The 20,119-nt window shown below is 38.6% G+C and overlaps 1 protein-coding gene across 1 annotated transcript in view; it reads right to left on the bottom strand.

Annotated features, from left to right (window-relative positions):
• The window catches only part of RANBP17 (RAN binding protein 17), a gene marked incomplete at its 5' end in the record, with an annotated part of 254,739 nt that overhangs the window by 191,093 nt on the left and 43,527 nt on the right, over positions 1-20,119 (bottom strand). Inside the window, 2 exons of the mRNA XM_080942277.1 lie at positions 7,258-7,393; positions 15,994-16,099. Coding sequence (XP_080798403.1) covers positions 7,258-7,393; positions 15,994-16,099 — 242 coding nt within the window. The remainder of the gene's footprint in view (positions 1-7,257; positions 7,394-15,993; positions 16,100-20,119) is intronic.

The following is a 20,119-nucleotide window of genomic DNA, read 5'->3' as shown; positions in this document are numbered from 1 at the left end:
TATAAAGTGAAATAACGCCTAACATTCCCCGAGGTGTGTAGGACACATCTACACCACAGCATCGTTGTCTTGAAGCGAAGATTCCATTTGGAAATCCTTATTTGCAAATTAATATGACTTTTTAATCTTCCCAATTAAATAAAATCAAATCCTCAGAGTATGTACTGGAGGCTCAAGAGCCGAAAAAGATTGAGCAGCTGCGACAGGACCCTGCAGAGGCAGCTTCAAGGTGTCTGCAGCACAAGGAGGACGGATGGCTCATCTGAGCGGATTCCCAGCCCACTCTAAAGAGTGACAAGCTCCAGAGAGGCAGCTCATACTTTGACATATTTCTAGTCAGTATTCAGATCTGCCTATGGCTCCATCATGGACAAAACAAAGTTTTTTCCAAGATTTATTCATACCCGACTTTCCTTCAAGCAACTAGAATATTTTAAAGAGCAGAATTCTGGCCAAACTATCAAAACTGAACGTTTCCCATTTTCATCTTACCAACAGATCCACTACGCATTTAGCAGGCTCTGAATTTAAAATACCACCTACTCCTGCCCAGAAAAAAAGGACTATCAAATAAATGGAGCTGGCTTTCTGAAGGAAGACATGATACAGTCTCCACACTGTGCATCTCACCTTTGAACTCTGAGGAAAGATCATGTTGTGCATCATTTCAATTAAGACCCAAACACTATTTTAAAAATTTACAACCAATATGGGGAAACAACTAAGAAATATAAAATCATATTAATGATATATCCTTTACGTTAAGTGATTTTTAGTGCTAAAATGATTTAAAGATACATCGTAGTTAATATAGTCCCTGACACTTTATTTTTTATTTTTTCTATTTCAATTTCTTAGAACCACTTAAAAATTCACTCATCCTAGGTTATAGTAAATAAACAGAAAATAGGACTTGGGAGTCTACTCCAGAAGAAACTGTCATTTCTGCCTAACTTTGTAAAATTAACCATCAGCAAAGCATAAATACCCAAGAGAATACAAAAAGTCTTTTGTAATGTAAGACTGTACATTATAATTTATCCACAGTTCCCAAAACTTTATGAATATTTTTGTTATCATTAACATAAATTTTAAATGAAAACAAACATGGATTTAAAATATTTTAAATAGTCACAATTTTATTAAAATGTGTTTAGGTGAAAATGTGTTTTCAGGGAGACATAACTATAAAATTCACATGGGATTGGGTGTCCAGTGATGGTATCTTTAATGGCATGACAAATAATAAAAGTCAATTTCTAGAAAGAAAGAGCCCAATGTCTGTTTTCACAACCTGCATCATCTGTTTCTCCAGCCAATATCATGATCTTAGCTCCACGGCTGCTGAACATCAGCTGCAGGCTGATCTGCTCTAACCTTCCTGTCTAATGCTCAGCGTGTTTCAATCAACACTTACATGCACTCGGGGAGTTAATACTTCACAGTTTAACTCAGCAGTTCCACGTATACAGTGAAGATATTTAAAAAGCATGAAACAATGTGGGCCTTTGGTCTGCTTTCCTAAACCGCTTTTACGGTTACAGAATAAATACATGAACGCTAAAGAACAAATCTCTTTGTAACAAAGCAGTTCTGTCAACCAGCGGATTGCAAGTACTATTATCTACCACAAAGGGAAAACTAACTATGTCAAATAATATTTTAAAATACTATATTAATTTACAGAATTTAGGCAGTCCTACAATGTACCAGAATTCAACTTTGAAAACTTTTAATTAAAACACTTAAAAGCTCCCAAAAGGCACTCAGTATTATTCCTAATAATTACATTTCAAATATAATCTTAGTGTCACAGGTACTTCTGTGATCTACATGATGTCTGCTACGTTATATTTAAAACACTATTAAAAATGTTTTAAAGCTGCTACTTATTTTGTAACCTAAACAAAATTTTTTTTCTACAACTTATGTATCAAACACAAACATAAACTTTATGGTTAATTTATCATTTCCAGACTGGATCATATGTACAGATGTGACGGTGTCTCTCAGTGGCTGCCGTGCTTTTCTACTTCATTAGACCAGCGTGCCCCACTCAGTTTCACAGTAGCTGTTAGCGGCACAAGGTTCCAGAGGCCTGGCAAGCGTAGGGAGAGAATGCCATCTGCTGCTCCACGTGTGTACTCAACAGCAGGAAATGCTGGACCATAAAGAACCAATGACCCAGACCTTACAAAGACGCACAGAAAAACGGGATTCCTGCTCTTATTTCATGCAATTTGAAAAGATCAACGAGAACTGCTTCGTTAAGGCAGTTCTTAGTTATTCCAGATGTGTAAGGATGCGATACCCTGGTAAGTCACCAGTTTAGATGATGGTGACTTACAATAATGTTTTTACTAAAATACTGAGAAATGGTCCAAACAGGTCAATGTTTGCCTAGTTTTAACGAGTTATTTCTATAATCTTCTTTTTCTGAATGTGTCCTACACAGGGAATGATCATGTATAATTTATCCTTGAAGTAGGGACGGCTCATACGAACAGAAAATGAGGCTATAATAGTGTTAAGAAGTGGCACACTGTGAGTGCAGCACCACCTGATTTATAAATCAGTAACTTGTCTTCCCTGCCTCTGCAACCAGAGCCTGGAGAGCCTTGCAGACTTCTTGAAAAGCAAAGTGAAACCCTTCATTGGTGCTCAGCTGTCAGCACCGTGCACCCACAGCCTCTCTTCCCACTGAATTGTCATGGCATCCTTGTCAAAAATCAGTGTTAGGAGCTAGCTGTACAGGAGCTGTACCTCAACACCCACCATTACCTATATTCCTGTTCCCGCACATGTGACACACTGTCTTCAGTGTTGCTTTGGGAAAAGTTTCAAATTAAAATATGGCCCTTTCTCTGCCACTTTTATCCAAGAGTGATATGGTTATTATAAATTCTTTCAATGTCCTAAATACTAGGATGAGGTTGTCAATTCCTCCGAGCAAGGAAGCTGAGATTTTGGCAGACAATGTGTTCATTGTGGATCAACTTGCACTGTTCCTTCTGGCCAGCATTAAGTTCCCTAATGCAAAATCAATGGATCCTTTTTGCCACTGTAAGGGGCCTTTTAACTTCTTTCAAAGATATTTTTTATTTATTATTTTTGTTTTAATTTTTTGAGATAGGGCTTTTCTGTGTGTATTTCTGCCTATCCAGGAAACCACTCTGTAGACCAGGCTGGCCTTGAACTCAGAGATCTACCAGTTTCTGCCTCCAAAGTGCTGGGATTAAGAAATGTGCCACCACCACCCAGCAACAATACTTTTTAGTTTTCACATTATAAACTTTACAATTCTTTTGCTACATATGATCCTAAGTATCTAATTCATGTTGATATTATTTTAAAATCAGAGATTTCTCTTTTTTTATTTGTTTTGGTTAGTTCAAGAAAATAGAATAGTTTGGATTGATTGACTGATTGATTTGAGGCAGTGTTTTTCTGGATGGTTCCGGCCAACACAGAATTTGCTATTAAGTTCAAGCTAGACTCAAACTAGTGATCCTCCTTACCTCAGACCCCTAAATGCTGGAATTACAGGCATAAACCACACCATGCTCAAATATTCTTTGAATATTTTCTTGTACAGATACTGATAATATTATATACTGGCATACTTACTTGAGTAATACTCCCAGTAGGTCCTTAAGATTTTTTTTCCATATGTAAGAACATGTAATTTCCTAACAGGGACAGCTCCATCTCCTCTCTGTAGCCTACATACATTCAATTCACTTGGTCAGTTTCCCTGGCTAGAATCTACATCACAATGTTTAACACAAGTCCAAACAGTATCACTGTACTCTTACACTTGGTTTGATATTGTGTTCAATTCTTTTGACTGACTTTTAAAATTTTGAATATTTGCCCATATTTATCTAGGAATATGAGCTTTGAAAGATTATTCTTCCCCAATGTTGTTTTGACTGTCCACTATTTGTTAGAATTCTAGGGGTCTTGAGTTTAAACCTTAGCAACAAAAATAAATAAAATGTACCTTGTGCTTGGTGAATAAACTCTGCATATTTCAGTCTCTTCAAAGGTAGTAAGGGTTTGTTGTTGTTTATTGGCATAGTATATGGTGTGGGCACTTAAGAGTATGTCTTCTGGTATTTAGGAGTGGCGTATTCTATAGATGTCTCTGGCATAGCTAGTTTGTAGTGGTATTCAAGTGAGTTTTGTTGTTCTACTAATGAGTGTGTTATTGTGTCTTCATGTTGAACTCCACAGTAGTCATAAATATGTGAAAGTTTATTGTTTACGTCCTATTTGAACTCATAAATGTATGTTTTATAATTGTTTTACTTTCCTATACTCCTTTTTAATAAAAACTTGCTGAAGGACTGGGAAGACAGCTGACTCGGTGAGGCGCCTCACTAGCATGAGGACCTGACTGATTCCGAGAACCACCATAAACAAGCAAGGCGTGCACTGATACACAATCCTAGCACTGGAGAGGGGGAACCAGGATAATATCTGGACCTCCTTGGCTACTCGAATCTAAATCAGTGAGCTTCAGGGTAAGTCACTGTTTCCAAAAACAAGGTAGGCAGCAAATGAGGAATGAGGAATGGTACCTGAGGTGGACCACAGCATGCATATACACATGGATATGCACCTCTATGCATACATACAGATACACACACAATAAGAAAATTTACTAAAATAGCAGTCACTTCATACTGACTTCATATGCAAGTAAAAAAGAAAGCAACATTTCCAGTGCAAACATGTCATAGAGTAGAATCATGTCCAAAGAAAATGTAAAATGGACAAAGTTTGACTGTTGGAGAAATTCATCCTGTAAATGAGGATAACCATTAAGCACACGTGTGTATATGTATGCGTGTGCATGTGTGTGTTTCCCATAGACTGCCAAAACATCAAGCCTACAAGAGGAATGATCAAACATACCTAACTTGCTGAGATATAAAAATAAATTATTCTAATAGTGATAAAGACAATGCACAATCTCACAAAGCTAGAGACAAGCATTCCATAATCTGGGATTTACGAGTTATTTTTTAAAAACCCTTAAACATACAAGAAGAAATAAGAACAAAAATATTTACTAGAGAATTGGAAAACTAGAAACAGTGCATGTTATCAACAAGGAAAATGAGAATATAATGTCACAGTAGTGCATTAATGTTCCTACCATTCAAGTGTAATAAATATGTGTCTCATCATCAATAAAATTCAAAACTGCAACTTCCCAAAGCAGGTAAGTTACTGCAGATCCCAATTGCAAACTAATTTCATATAAAGTTAATCACACTGTATTTTTTGGACAAATACACAGAAACATGAACAAAAAAAGAGCAGACTCACTGGTGACAGTAACACAACATTTATGACAACTGCTACTTTTGAGCAAAATGTAACAAAAAAAGTAAACAAACAAACAATGGGGGAGGGTCCACTACATCTCCCTCTCATTTTCCATGGAGACTACTGACAGCAGAATGGATAATGGAACATGGTGGAAGACAAAGACAGGGAGGGAGGGAGGGATCCAGAAACAAGGAATGCAGTCCAAATCCTGTTAAAGTCAATGAGAAGGAATGCGAATGCATGGAAGAGGAGGCAGAGGCAGGAGACAAGGGCAGACCTCAGGGTGCAGAGGAGACACAAGAACTACAATGGAAACATTCTGCACTCAACGTATGCTTCCTGAACATTAGAAGGCAAAAAAGTTCTGGCAGCACAGATCCCATGTGGAAGAGAGAGTCTGGCCAATGCTCCAGAGGAAAGGCACAGCACAGACTAATATGGCAAAGGAAGTGGCAGCGCAGGCGTTCAATACGGCATCCAACCAAATACAGAGCCAAATGCTGAAACATTTATTCACCCACTCAAAGCCTCAGTCTCCATGTTGATAAAATGGAAGCTGTTAACAAAATAACTGTTCATATTGGTTTTATGAGAATTAATTAGATAACACCCGTCAGGTTCTCAGCAGAGACTAACTGTTCACTAAATGACCAATGTGATTACAGCTCAGCTCATTTCCATGGACAGGACACAGTTCTAACACATGTCTCTGAACTATTATATAGTTTATATATTTATAATATTATATATTATATTTTACATTCTATGTAAGTTTTTGGAAAATTGTCAAGATCCAGACTGAAAAGATTGTTCAGTGGCCAAATAAAATGTTATATATATATATATATTCCAGCAAGAAAGTATGAAATTGTATCACTTCTTTTAAAAGTAAAGAAAATTTCACCTGAAACTTTATCCCCCCCATCAGTCTTTTTTTTTTTTTTCTGCATCTCTCTCCCCCTTCTCCTCTTTCCCCCATTTTTCAGCACTGTGGATTGAATCAAGGTCTTATGTATGCTAAGCAAGTGGTTTACCCCCATACTATGCTCCTAACTCCATAAAATATAATCTTAAAATTAAATAATGGTTTGCAACTAGTAAAAAGAATTCCATAATATTTGCATATAACCTACACACATCTTCCCCTGACAGTTTAAATCATCTCTAGATTACATACAAGTGTTATTGTACAGCAAATGTTATTGTAATTTCTACGTTTTTAGGGAATGTTGACAAAGGAAAAGTTAAGACATGTTCAATACAAACACAATGTTATTCTCAGAGCACAGTTGGGTGAGCCCATGGATGCAGCATGCATAGGTAGAGAAGCATGTGTATAGTCCTAAGTATTCCCGTAGGACTCACATAAACACCCTCAATAATCTTTTATTATGTCTCTAAATCAATCTATCTAAATTTGCCAATGCTAACAATTATTGCATTACAACCACTCCAACATTATAGTGATCTAGCAGCTGTCTGTTTGGTGTATATCTAAACTCAGCTAGTCCACATGACTTAGCATGTAAGAATGCCAAGGGATGACTAGAACATCCTGGGAATTACTTAAATGTCCACCCCTCCAAACCTCAGAACTATTAAAACAGCAAATCTTGTTTTCCAACTATGAAATGTAAAAGACATTATCTATTAAGTTGCATTTTTTAAATCCAAAGTATTTAAATTACTATCCGAATAAAAAATATTCCTTTAGAGAAAATGATAAATGTACATTTGAAACAAGTAAATTAATTTTGCATTGTGTTTCAATACCAATTCAACAGATGAATTCAGTTTATCAATTATATGTCTGTGGTAAAGAGTCACAAGATTCATCACTCAACTCCCACCTGTTATCTGTCTACACCCATGTTCATTCCCAGCAACACCCTAAGGCTTTCTCACAGGAAAACCTACCTTTGAGGTTCTCTGAAGCTGATCGCCAACATATGTTTTACGAAACTGATCCAAGAACCAGAGGACGGCAAGTTCTATTTTCTCATTGGTGTGGCAAGGCAATCTGGTATCCATTAAAGATATAAGCTGAAAAACACTTTCCATGAAGAAAAAAAAAAAAACTTTAGTACAAATTTTCAGAGGAACAATATAGAGGTATTTATTAAAAACATATAATCACTCTAAAAAAATAAGAAAATACAAAAACACATCCAGAAAATTTTAAATCAGCTGAAATGCTACCTTTGTAAGGCTCAATTGGTCTAGTTTCTCCTAGTCTTTACATATAAATATAAGCCTCCTATAAGTGAGAATATGCATATTACTCAACTAGAGGATATATACAGATGTATGACATACATATAACTCTATAATATACAAATATATAAGTAAATATCCTTATATTTTTAGTAAATGAATATTAAGTGTTCTTCACTTTGTACTTATAAATATTTCAAAATCATGATCAATTATTTAAAAGTCAAAACCATATCTATTAAGTTCTTAGTACATTCAGTACCCTATTAATGAATCATTAAATTTTTACCTAAACATACAAAAATATTGAAAAATTTTTAAAGAAAATCAAGCTGTGTATAGACAGAAAATTTGACTGGAAGCTGAACCTAGGTCCTTATCTTATTCTACATTTATAATCCTCTTTTTGCATTTTATTTTCAAACAGGATCTCACTAAGTTGCCCAAATTGGTTTGAGTTCATTCTGTAGCCCAGGCAGGCCTCGAACTTGTGATCTTCCTGAGAGCTGAGATTACAGAAAAGCATTACTAGGCTACTTCAACCATAATCAACATCAAACTATTATTAACTATGATTATTTGTCACAAATGATAATTTTCAATTTAATATTATTAAAAACGATTATTATTAGCAAATTATAAAATAAGGGTAAATTTCTTAACTTTATTACTATATAATTTCCATTGAAGACATCCTTGAGCATTTTTATGAGATTTTCCTAATAGGTGATTAAGTTCCTTGCATTAACAAAATCAAAATATTGTGTAAGTATCTGGGCTGCCTTGTCTGGCCTCAATAGGAGAGGAAGCACCTAGCCCTGCAGAGACTTGAAGTGCCAGGGTGGGGGGATACCCAGGGGGCCCCACCAACTCAGAGAAGTGGGAGGGGAAACTGGAAGGAGGGCAATGAGCAGGATGTAAAGTAAGTAAAAAAAAATTAATTAATTTAATTTAAAAAAAGAAGAAAAGAAAAGGGTGGGGTTGGGGGCAGGGAGGATCAGTTGTGAGAAGCACAGAGGGAGAGAAACCTGTGAGAGAAACTGGAATCAGTGGGGCACTGGGGCAACTCTGGAGACTGGGGCAACTCTGGAGCAAGCTAGATCCCTAGGACAATAGGAACTCTCAGGAACCTATGAAGGCGACCCTAGCTAAAACTAGCAATGGGAGATATGGAATCTGAAACGGCCATCCAATGTAACTAGGCAAGACTTCCAATGGAGGGATTGGGACACCACCCACACACAAAACATTCTACCAAAAATCTGTCCCACCTACAAGATATGCAGGAGTAAAGATGGACCAGAAATTGAGCGAATGGGCAACCAATGACCGGCCCAACTTTAAGACCCAAGCTGGGAAAGAGAGCTCACCCTGACAGCATTAATGATACTCTGCTGTACTTGCAGACAGGAGCCCAGCAAAACTGCCCTCTGAGAGGCTTCTCCCAGGAACTGATGGAAAGAGATGCAGAGACCCACTGCCAAACATTAGGTGGAACTCAAGGAATCCTGTGGAAGAGGGGAAGGAGGGACTGAAGGAGCCAGAGAGGTCTTGGTCTTCATGTGGGAACCCTAACAGAGAGCAGAGGCTGTGTCTGACTCTGCTGCCTGCCTTTGGACTCCTTTCCCTTAATTGGACTGTCTTTTATAGGTTCAACAGGAGAAGATGTGCCTAGTCCTACTGCAACTTTGATATGCCAAGGTGGTTGATATCCATGGGAGGCTTCCTCTTCTCTGAGGAGAAAGATAGGAGGAAAGACAGAAGAAGGAAGGTAAGAGGAAGTACTGGGGGAGAGGAGAAAAGGTAAAGGTGTAATCAGTAAATAAACAAATTAAGTAATTAAAAATGAAGAGCAATAAAGACTTTAGCTTGGAAAAGAACTACATTCCAAGAAAGTGTTACCAGTGGTAACACCCTGTCAATAATTTTAATGGGCAAATGGACAGCCTCCAATGACAGTATAAAACCATAATAAATCATCATATATTAATTAATATAAAACCTTTTAGAAAACTAGAAGAAAAGACTATACAGTCACTCTGCAAACAATCTGCTAACATCAATGAGGAGAAAAGGACAAAACCAAGAGAGACACAGGAAAGCTGGACTAACGGATGCTAACCTGAGGAACTGGACAATAAACACACTGGGAAGAGCAGCTGCCTGCGTGCTCTCAATGGCAGTGTATTCCTATTGCTCTAAACTACCTCAGTCTGGGGAAGCCTTGACTGAGTAACCAAGTGGATGATAGTCACTGTGAATGACCAAGGGAGTCTTAGTCCTCAGGGAGACATTGTTGAGTTCTCAGGAAAGCCACTCTGACATCTACCATATGCCTCTTTTGAACATTCTAATGTAGCACCAAGCACATCATGGGAGAGATGTACAACCAAGAGGTACCAAGCACAGACAACTGGAGTTTAGGACAAGTGGGAAGTGCAGGTCTGTAAGGAGAAAATGCAACCTGAACAAGGAGAACCTTTGTAGCAACAGCAGGACGGACTTAAGGAAACCTCTGATCCATGAGATAAAGACATATAATTGGGACATGTAACTGGGAGCGCTACACTCATAAAGACAAGTCCTGTTCATTCTAGAACCCACCACTATAATGCCAGGTAAGAACCTTGGGATTTGGTTACCAGCTGAACAGATGTCCACATTGCTAATGCCAAGAAGTGCTTTCTGAGAGGAACCTGGTATAGCTGTCCCCTGAGAGGCTCTGACCGAGCTGAACCAATACAGATGCAGATGTACATAGCCAAACATTGGACTAAGCATGGAGCCCCAATGGGAAAGTTATGGCAAGGACTGTAGGAGCTGAAGGGGTTTGCAACCTCCTAGTAAAAACAACAATATCAACCAACCAGACCCCCCCAAAGCTCCCAGGGACCAAACCACCAACCAAAGAATACATACAGAAGGACCCATGGCTCCAGGTGGATATGTAGCAGAGGATGGCCTTATCTGGCATCACTGAGAAGGGTGATGCGGAGGCTCGATGACCCAGGATAGGGGAATGCTAGACCTGAGGCAGGAGTGGGTGGGCAGGTAAGAGAGCACCCTTATAGTGGCAGGGGAAGGAGTAGGGGATAGGGGGCTTGTGGAGGAAAACTGGGAAGAGGATAACATTTGAAATGTAAATAAATAAAATAACCAGTAAAAAAAGTTACATAGCATTTAATAAAGACCCTAACCAGTTAATATTCACATTTTCAAGTAACTTAATTTGGGATAAGAAACAATAAGTCTTGGTAAAACTAAGAATATTTTTATATATTCAGGTTAAAAGTTTTATCTTTTAAAAATTTTAATTAAAATATAATTACAGGTTCAAATGTTATTAAAAGGATAGTACACAGGATAAAAGGATATGCAATGAAAAAACTCTATTTACATTACAACATATTATCAAAACCTTAGGAATACATTTAAGAATAGTAAGATGGCTGGTGGGCTAAGAGTAGTTGGTATACAAGAAAGAGGACTAGAGTTCAAATTCCCAGAAACACATAAAAACCAGGGATAGCCACATGTGTCTCTTAACCTCAGTACTGCAGAGAAAAGATTGGTAGATCCCAGAAGTTTGTGGATCAGCTAATGATCAAACAGTGAGGCTCAGGTTCAAGGAGAGACCGTCTCAAAAACAAGGTGGAATATAGTAGAACACTCCCAACCCCCTTCTCTGGTCTGACATGTATGCACACTTGCACACACATCTGCTAATACATTACTCACCTATCCCAACACACGCGCCACACACACACACACACACACACACACACACACACACACACACACACACACACACGGGGGAGGGGGAGTGGCGGATAAAAATGGTATTATTGTAACAACAGATTTCTGGATCAATGGAAACATAAGAAAAATCTATTAAGAGACATTAGGAATTCTGTGTAAGATATGTGTCATTACAAGCCATTACAAGATAGAGTTGGCCTTAGTTAACAATTTGAATGTAAAATATTAAAAACTTTAATATAAACGTAATTATTAGTAGTAAGTTTTAAAAGATAATCACAAAAGAAAGTGAGGTAGGGATCAAAAGAGATGACTTAGTAAATAAAGAGCTTGTTGTACAAATAGCAAGACTGGATTTGGAATCCCCAGAACCCACAAAACAAGATAGGCAGGTACAGAGACCAGCTGTAATCTACAAACAAGGTAGTGATTGTGTGTGTGTGTGTGTGTGTGTGTGTGTGTGTGTGTGTGTGTGTATGTGTTGGGATAGGTGAGTAATGTATTAGCAGATGTTCATACATGTCAGACCAGAGAAGGAGGTTGGGAGTGTTCTAGAAACAGGAGATACCTGTGGCTACCTGGCCAGCTAGATAGCTAAAAATTGGTGACGGACTTTGCTGCAGTAAATACTAGATGGTGATCAAGTACCAAAGTCAACTTTGGGCCTCCTCAAGCACATGTTAGCACATGCACCCACACACATGCGCATGCACCCAGAGGAATAAGTACACACACAATACATTTACTACAAATATAAAAACAAGTTGTTGATACATATAAATATCAGTAATAAAAAATAAATAATAAAAATTGGAAACAAAAATTCTGAATAACATATAGAACCAAAGAAATACAAATTAACACCAGCCATTTGTTATATTCCCTTATCCATAGTAATAATAATCCTATTATATAGTATTTACCAGAAGAGAAATAGTGACACCCATAGGTTTTTGGTTTAGAAGATTAAATGGTACATTTGTGTAAATTGTCCTGAAGCTGTTTATATTTTAATGTTAATCCCACTTCCCCAAGAAGGGCTGTCTAGTCACATACTCAAGAGGTGACTTCATCTGAACCCCGCATTTCAATTAGTAAAATAAAGGAAAGCCAGTGACTGGGTGGGGTGAGGGAGGTGAGAGGTCGAGGAGGTCAGAGGATGAGGGGAGGTCATAGTAAGATGGAGGTTCCCAAGGACCAGCTAGACCCAGGTAATATTAATTGGTGTTAAATAGTTATGAACATTAAGGATTTTATAGGTCTAATATCTCATATAGAAGGGTAGTTTGTATCCTTGTCTATTTGATGCAATCTTGTGTAGAGGGTTTGTGGATTGAAGAGTTGACTATATAAACCTGTATGAAAAGTTATCAGGCTGTAGAGTTGTATTTATGTGGGATTTTGGGGTAGAGAAACACCTCGGGACAGAGGCAGAGAACAGGCAGTAGAAAACTGCCAGGGAAGGGAGTTTCACAGACAAGTTGGGCTGTAGGGCGGCTCAGACCAGGTGCCAGAGGTGCACGCAGCTCCGAACTAAAACCAGGCCTGAGGAGTGAGACCTCAGGGCCAAAAAAAAAAAAAAAAAAAGATAAACCATTTTTTATATTTTAATATTTACTGCAACACATTTGAATATCATATGTCAAATAGTTAAGACACCAAATATTTCAGATCACCAAGCTTTTTAGATTTTGAAATATTTGCTACTTATATTGGAATTTCAGATTTTAAAGAACTGTGGATATGCCTGCAAAACTCATGATGCCCTCGTTCTTAATGGCTGAGTAGTACTCCATTGTGTAAATGAACTACATTTTCTTTATCCATCCTTCCATTGTGGAACATCTGGAATGTTTCCAGCTTCTGGCTATCACAAATAAGCCTGCTATGAACACAGTGGAACACGTGCCCCTGTGGCATAGTGGGGCATCTTTTGGGTATATGCCCAAGAGTAGTAGAGCTGGGTCTTCAAGTCTATTTCCAATTTTCTGAGGAACCTCCAGATCAATTTCCAGAGTGGTTGTACCAGTTTGCAATCCCACCAGCAATGGAGGGGTGTTCTTTTTTCGCATCATTACCAGCATGGGCTGAGTTTTTGATCCTGGCCATTCTGATAGGTGTAAGGTGGAATCTCAGAGTCATTTTGATTTGCACTTCCCTGATGACTAAGGGCTTTGAACATTTCTTTAAGTGCTTCTCAGCCCTTTGAGATTCCTCTGTTGTGAATTCTCTGTTTAGTTCTATACCCTATTTTTTGAATGGGTTGTTTTTGTTTTGTTGTTTTTTTTTTGGTGGTTAGCTTCTTGAATTCTTTATATATTTTGTATATTAGCTCTCTATCAGATGTGGGGTAAATGAAGATATTTTTTCCCCAATCTATAGATTGCCAGTTTGGTTTTGCAGGCAAATAGATGGAACTTAGAAAATACCATCCTGAGTGAGTTAACTCAGACCCAAAAGGACATGCATGGTATATACTAATTGATTAGTGGACATTAGCAAAAAAAAAAAAAAAAAAAGAAAAAGAAAAGAAAGAAAGAAAAAAGAAAAAGAAAAAATACAGAATACCCAGGACACAACCCACAGGATTCAGGAAGGTTAACAAGCTGAAGGGCCCAAACCCTTCAGAAGAAAGCAGTCACGGGGGTGCGAGGGGGTGGCAGAGGGAACAGGGAAGGAAATGGGTGACATGATCATGTATTGGTCTGGGGACAGGACTGAAGCCCTGAGGGCCAGCAGAAAGAATGGAAACAGGCAACCTTGGGAGGTAGGAGGTAGGGTGACCCTGTAGAATGTACCAGAAACCAGGGAGGTGAGAGACTTAGGACTCAGAGGGAGAGACCTTGGATGAAGTGCTGTACAGTGGGGAGGGAGGACTTGTGGAGCCCACCTCCAGTGGAGGGACTGAATATCAAATGGAGAGAGGGATGGTTCCGTCCCAGTCAAAAGCTGACCCAGAATTGTTCCTGTCTGAAGGAACTGCAAGGACAAAAATGGAGCTGAGCATGAGAGAAAGGAGGTCCAATGACAGGCCCAAATTGAGATCCAGTTCAAAGGGAGGCCCAGGGCCCTGACACTGTTACTGATGCTGTGGTGTGTTTGAAGACAGGAGCCTAGCACGTCTGCCCAACAAGCAGCTGAAAGAGTCAGATACAGACATTTACACTCAACCAATGGACAGAAATCGGAGACCCCTGTGGTTGAATTGGGGGAAAGCTGGAAGAAACTGAGGAGAAAGGTGGCCCCATGGGAAGACCAGCAGTCTCAACTGACCTGGACCCCTGAGATCTCTCAGACAGCATACACCAGCTGCTATGAGGCCCCAACATACATACAGCAGAGGGCTGCTGGTCTGGCCTCAGTGAGAGAAGATGCACCTAGCCCTGGAGAGACTTGAGGCCACAGGGAGTGGGAAAGCCTGCTGGGGTGAGCACACCCTCTTGGAGACGGGGCTGAGGGAGGCAGGAGGTTATGGGATGGGGAGTGGTTGGGAAAAGACCAGGATGGGGATGGAGTCTGGACTGTAAAAAAGAATTAAAGAATAATAAAATAAAATAAGTTATAAAAAATTAATTAATTAATTTTTTTAAAGTATGGAGTTTAGGTTTTCAGATTAAGGATGCCAAACATGTATAACTCTTCCAGAATCCAACTGATTATACTTGCTGTGGTTTTTTTTAAGTGCTACAGAAACTTGGATGATCTAGTCAGCTTTAAGAAATGAACCCTAGGGGTGGTAAGATGGCTCAGGGGTTAAGAGCACTGTCTGTTCTTCCAGAGGTCCTGAGTTCAATTCCCAGCAACCACATGGTGGCTCACAGCCATCTGTAATGGGATCTGATGCCCTCTTCTGGTGTGTCTGAAGACAGCTACAGTGAACTTACATTTATAAAGCATAACTCTAATGAAACTCTCTCTCCACCTATAAAATCTAATGTTTACTTGGAGGAAATTTATAATAAACATTGAAAAGGAACCTAAAATTTGAAAATCAAACCTAAACTATGGTATAGTCATGAAAAATTTAACTTTTAGATTAAATGTCCACAAAATTGTATTTAATATAAATGAGTAAGTGTGGGTAATACACCACTGTTTACAAGGCACAGTTTTAAGCATTTAACAAAAATAACTTATTTGAGTCTTTTAACAGCCCCCAAATAGATACTATTTCCATTTTTCTAGTTACAAAACAATGTTGTGACAATGTCTGATTTTAAAAAGGTTGGAAATACACATGCAGTGTAGACACACCTCTACACATTCCAAATACTGAAAGAGGCTTTAACCTAACATCAGTACACTGGAAATTCCTATGATATTTCTTTTCATTAGGTTTAAGTCTTCACCAAAACAAAAAGAAACAAATCCACATGCAAGTGTGCAGGAAATATGCCATTTAATCAAGATCTGTGGAGAAACAAGCTATTTACAGTATTCACACACAAGAGTTTCCCTCAGTTCAGGAATGTGCCAAGTCATTCAACATTATTAAGGTATGATCACTGGCACTGGGGATTAAAACCAAGTAAATCTGAGTCTATTTGTTTAAGAGTCAAATTCTAGTCACTTAATCTGTGGGAACTAATACCCAAAGGCCAAGTGTTTTACACTTGGCCATATAGAGTTAAAACAGTGGCTGAAGTTCTCTCGACTGTGCAGGGAAGAACAGTTACTCACCGGCAGGACAGTTCTCCGTCCAGAGCGTCATGCTCGTCGGTACTGGTATATGTTAATCTCCCTCCTACAACTGTGCCAACTAAGTATATCAGCCATGCAAGACGTCCTTACAACAAAGAAAGAAAGTCGGTGAGAGGTGATAGAAATAAACTTACTTAACAGAAAATACAGACAAATCATCTATTCTTTTAAACATGATCAACTGTTTTAAAAGTCAGTTTTCAACAGAGAGTAGAGTTTCACGTTCATCAAGGCAGTGGTGCTAACAGGTATTCCAGTAGGGAAAAGAACAGGACTTGTAAATCCCAGTCCACCAATCTGTTTCAATTTCAAAGGAGTTCCTTACTTACCTCTTTATGCCTTAAGGTTTTCATTTGCAAATGAGAAAAAATAAGACATGATTAAAATTAAATTTAATAGATCTGGACGTGGTGATACACACCTTTAATCCCAACAAGAGGGAAGCAAAGACAGGTGGATCTTTGAGTTGAGGACAGCCTAGTGTACTTAGTGAGTTCCAGCAGAGCTCCGTAATTCAGAACCAGTCTCAAATAGCAAACAACAAAAACAATTGAATTTGATAATAAGACCCTAATGCGTTGTTTATAACCAGTTCTACTCTTCAGCCAGAAGCACACAGCAGTGGTCACAGAGGCGCAGGAAGGTGCTCGGGCACTCAGGAGGGGGTGGGGCTGAAGCAGGAGGGTAGCAAGACCTTCATGAATTCCAGGCTAGCCTGAGCTGAACAAGGAGATTCTGCCCCGCACCACCCCCACAAAACCACAAGAATGTATTATTGTGGCTGGGTCTGACAGTATACACCTGTAATGACAGGACTTGGAAGCCTGAGGCAGAGGGATGGCAAATTTGAGGTCAGGATGCACTCCAGAGAATTCTAGACCAGTATTGGGTATGTATCAAGACTTTTACAAACAACAATGACCACCTGTTCTGAATGGTCAATTTCCTGATGGTGTCTGCCTATTTTCATTTTGGAACTCCTTCTGCTTATAACAGTGTAGGTAATAATTTACTCTTTAGACTTTCTCATATTTTAAAATCCACAAGTTTTGCTATGCAATTCACTTATTATTGAGTTCCCTTCATGGCTAAAAGAACTACACAGATTTAAACAATGGGACAAAGAGCTGGGGAGGTGACTTACAAAGCACTTGCTTCCTAAGCAGGCACATCTGCATGGTCTTCAGGACTACATAAGACAAGGTGGATGTGGTGGCAAATGCTTAGAATCCCAGCCTCAGAAAGCAGAGACAGGCAGACTGCAAGACTCCCTGTGAGTCTACTTGGAAAGTTGCTGAGTGGCTACTGAAAGACCCTGATTCAAAAGACAGCAAACAGCACAGAAGAAACATCTGAGGTTGGTCTGTGGTTTCTACATAAGTGTGTGCACATACATATGGACACAAATGAACACAGAGAGAAAGACAGAGAGAGACAGATCCCACCCAAATGGAAATATCCATAGTTTTCACAAAATTTACTTTACAGAAACCAGAATTAATAACTCTAGGGATGGAGTTCTCAGCTATATCAATTTTAGAGTATTATTATGTCAGATCTCTAGATTTATCAATAGAAGTATGAGATTCTCTAAAACTTTTGAGACCTGCAGGAATATATAACATAAAATGTCATTTCACAGAGAAATTTTGTGTCATTATTGAAAACTGATTTTTTTCAAAGATGAGCAAACTACTTCACAAGTCCAAAATTAATTATGCTTCTTTTATCAAGAAATCTTGGTGGGCGGAGTCAAGGCTCGCTGGTTACGGCATCCACGTGGTGGCTCACAACTCCCTATTACTCCAGTTCCGGGGCATGTGGTGCCGTTTCTGATCTCCACAGGCACCAGGCGCACACATGATGCAAATTCATATATGCAGGCAAAACACCATATACATAAAAGCAAACTTTAAAAGAAAGAAAGACATGACCTCTGCAGTTGTTTAACACAGGGACTGATTCAGGAAGAGCCTGTGCTTGTTAAGTACTGGAGAGGAACAATGCTCTTCCTGCAGATGTCAGCGTTCACCATTGTACTGAGCAACCAACAAACCACTCCCCCATAACAGCAGAGGATCTGCAACCTGCTTCAATGACAAAAATCCCATAAATAAGAACTTTATACTGAACCACTCTGGAAATCAGTCTGGTGGTTCCTCAGAAAATTGGACATAGTACTACCTGAAGACCCAGTTATTCCACTTCTGGGCATATACCCCAAAGATGCTCCAACATACAATAAAGACCCATGTTCTACCATGTTCACAGCAGCCTTATTTATAATAACCAGAAGCTGGAAACTACCAGGTGTCCTTTAGTATGGATACAGAAATTGTGGTATATTTACACAATGGCATAATACTCAGCTATTAGAAACAATGACTTTATGAAATTCCTAGGAAAATGGATGTATCTAGAGAATATCATCCTGAGTGAGGTAACCCAGTCACAAAAGAACAGACATAATATGCAGTCACTGATAATTGGATACTAGCCCCAGAAAGCTCTGAATACCCAAGAAACAACTCACAAAAGAAAAAAGAAAAAAAAAAAAAAAGAAAAGAAAAAAAGAAAGGCGAAAAAGTGGGGAATAAAAACAAAAACAATAAGTGCATAGCACCCTCTCCAAGTGGGGTACACCTAGACCTTAAACCACTAATAACTCAAGAGCTAAGAAGATAGCTTTGTGACAATTTCTGGTAGTTAAAAATCTTTACACACCAAGAAAACTTTGACTATTTCCATGTTGCGTTGTTCTACATGTGCTTTATGCTCATTGTAAATAGTAAGATTTCAATGCACACTATCAAACCTTTAGAAAAATCAAGTACTGACAAAAATACATTCATATAGTTTTACGCTAAAATGGTTTTTAATAATCTGTGCATGTATTTCTCATTTTTTAAAAATAAAGTTGTAAGAAAAAAAAAAGAACTACATTCTGAAAAATCCACACCCTCTTTTGTCTATCACAAAACCCTGAACAACTCAGAAACTGTCAATTTTGCAGTGTATCCATTAGCAACATGAAACAGCTAAAGGTAAAGAACTAATGTGATCCAGAAACACATCACCAAACAAGTTTCCCAGCATGTATTAATAAAATACTAGCACAAAGCTCATGTAAGAAGCTGAGGTAACGTGCATGCTTCAGACATTTTACCAACTCAACAGAAAAGTCTAGACAATATATAGCTTCCCCTGGTAAGCATGCTGACGGTTAGTGTGGCAGCTTGAACATGGAATGGATTAAGTACTCACAATGCTTATCTCTACTCATAATATTTTCTTAATCATAAAGTAGTCACCATTGCCTCTCACATCATCAGATTATAACACTCTTCGTGAATGCAGCTTTCTACTTGCCTGTCAATTATTTTGACTTATTTTAAAAAACTGGACCCTGGCTCACTGTCAGTTTCTCCAATAATATTTTATCATAGTAGTTGCCAATTTCAGCATCTGTAAAAACAAATCTTACGACCCTGACAATTTCTAGGGGACTTGTAACCCATGGATCTTATATTTAACAGATTTGCTGAAGTAAAAACTCATATACCACAGAACTCCCTTAAAACATGTCTTCTGTGTAAGTTCACAGGTTTATGCAACCAACACTACAATCTTTTAAAGTTTTCTTATTTATAAAATTAAGTCTAACAAAGATGAAGTGTGCTAAAGTTAAACCTGACAGAGTTAGGTGTGGTGATACCCTTCTTTTCCTGCCCTTCCCAATCACAGCAACCATTTTGTGGCTCTGCCTTGGTCACTCTGTATGCACAGAATCTTACAATGGCATTTTGTGACTACATTTTTCATGTCACACAATGTTAAAGCTGAGTTGTGCTGCGCCAGCACGTCACAGGTGACTGTGAAGGAACAGCAGGTCTGCCATTGTTTGGAGAGGCTATACTTCATACACTCCTTCAGCTGCTGGATGTGGGGATCATCTTCATCTCCTGGCTATTACCAAATGATACATTGGACATGGTATACGTTGTAGACGCACACCTTCACAGCTCCACATACCTAGGAGTGGACAGCTGGGCCCTGTGAGAAACTCTCACATTGCTTTCATCAAATGCACCATTAGGCAATCCTA

This window comes from Micromys minutus (genome assembly GCF_963924665.1).
Source record: "Micromys minutus genome assembly, chromosome: 31".
Taxonomy (NCBI): Eukaryota; Metazoa; Chordata; class Mammalia; order Rodentia; family Muridae; genus Micromys; species Micromys minutus.
Note: the sequence above shows the minus strand (reverse complement) of the source record. Positions and strands in the feature narration are given on the sequence as shown.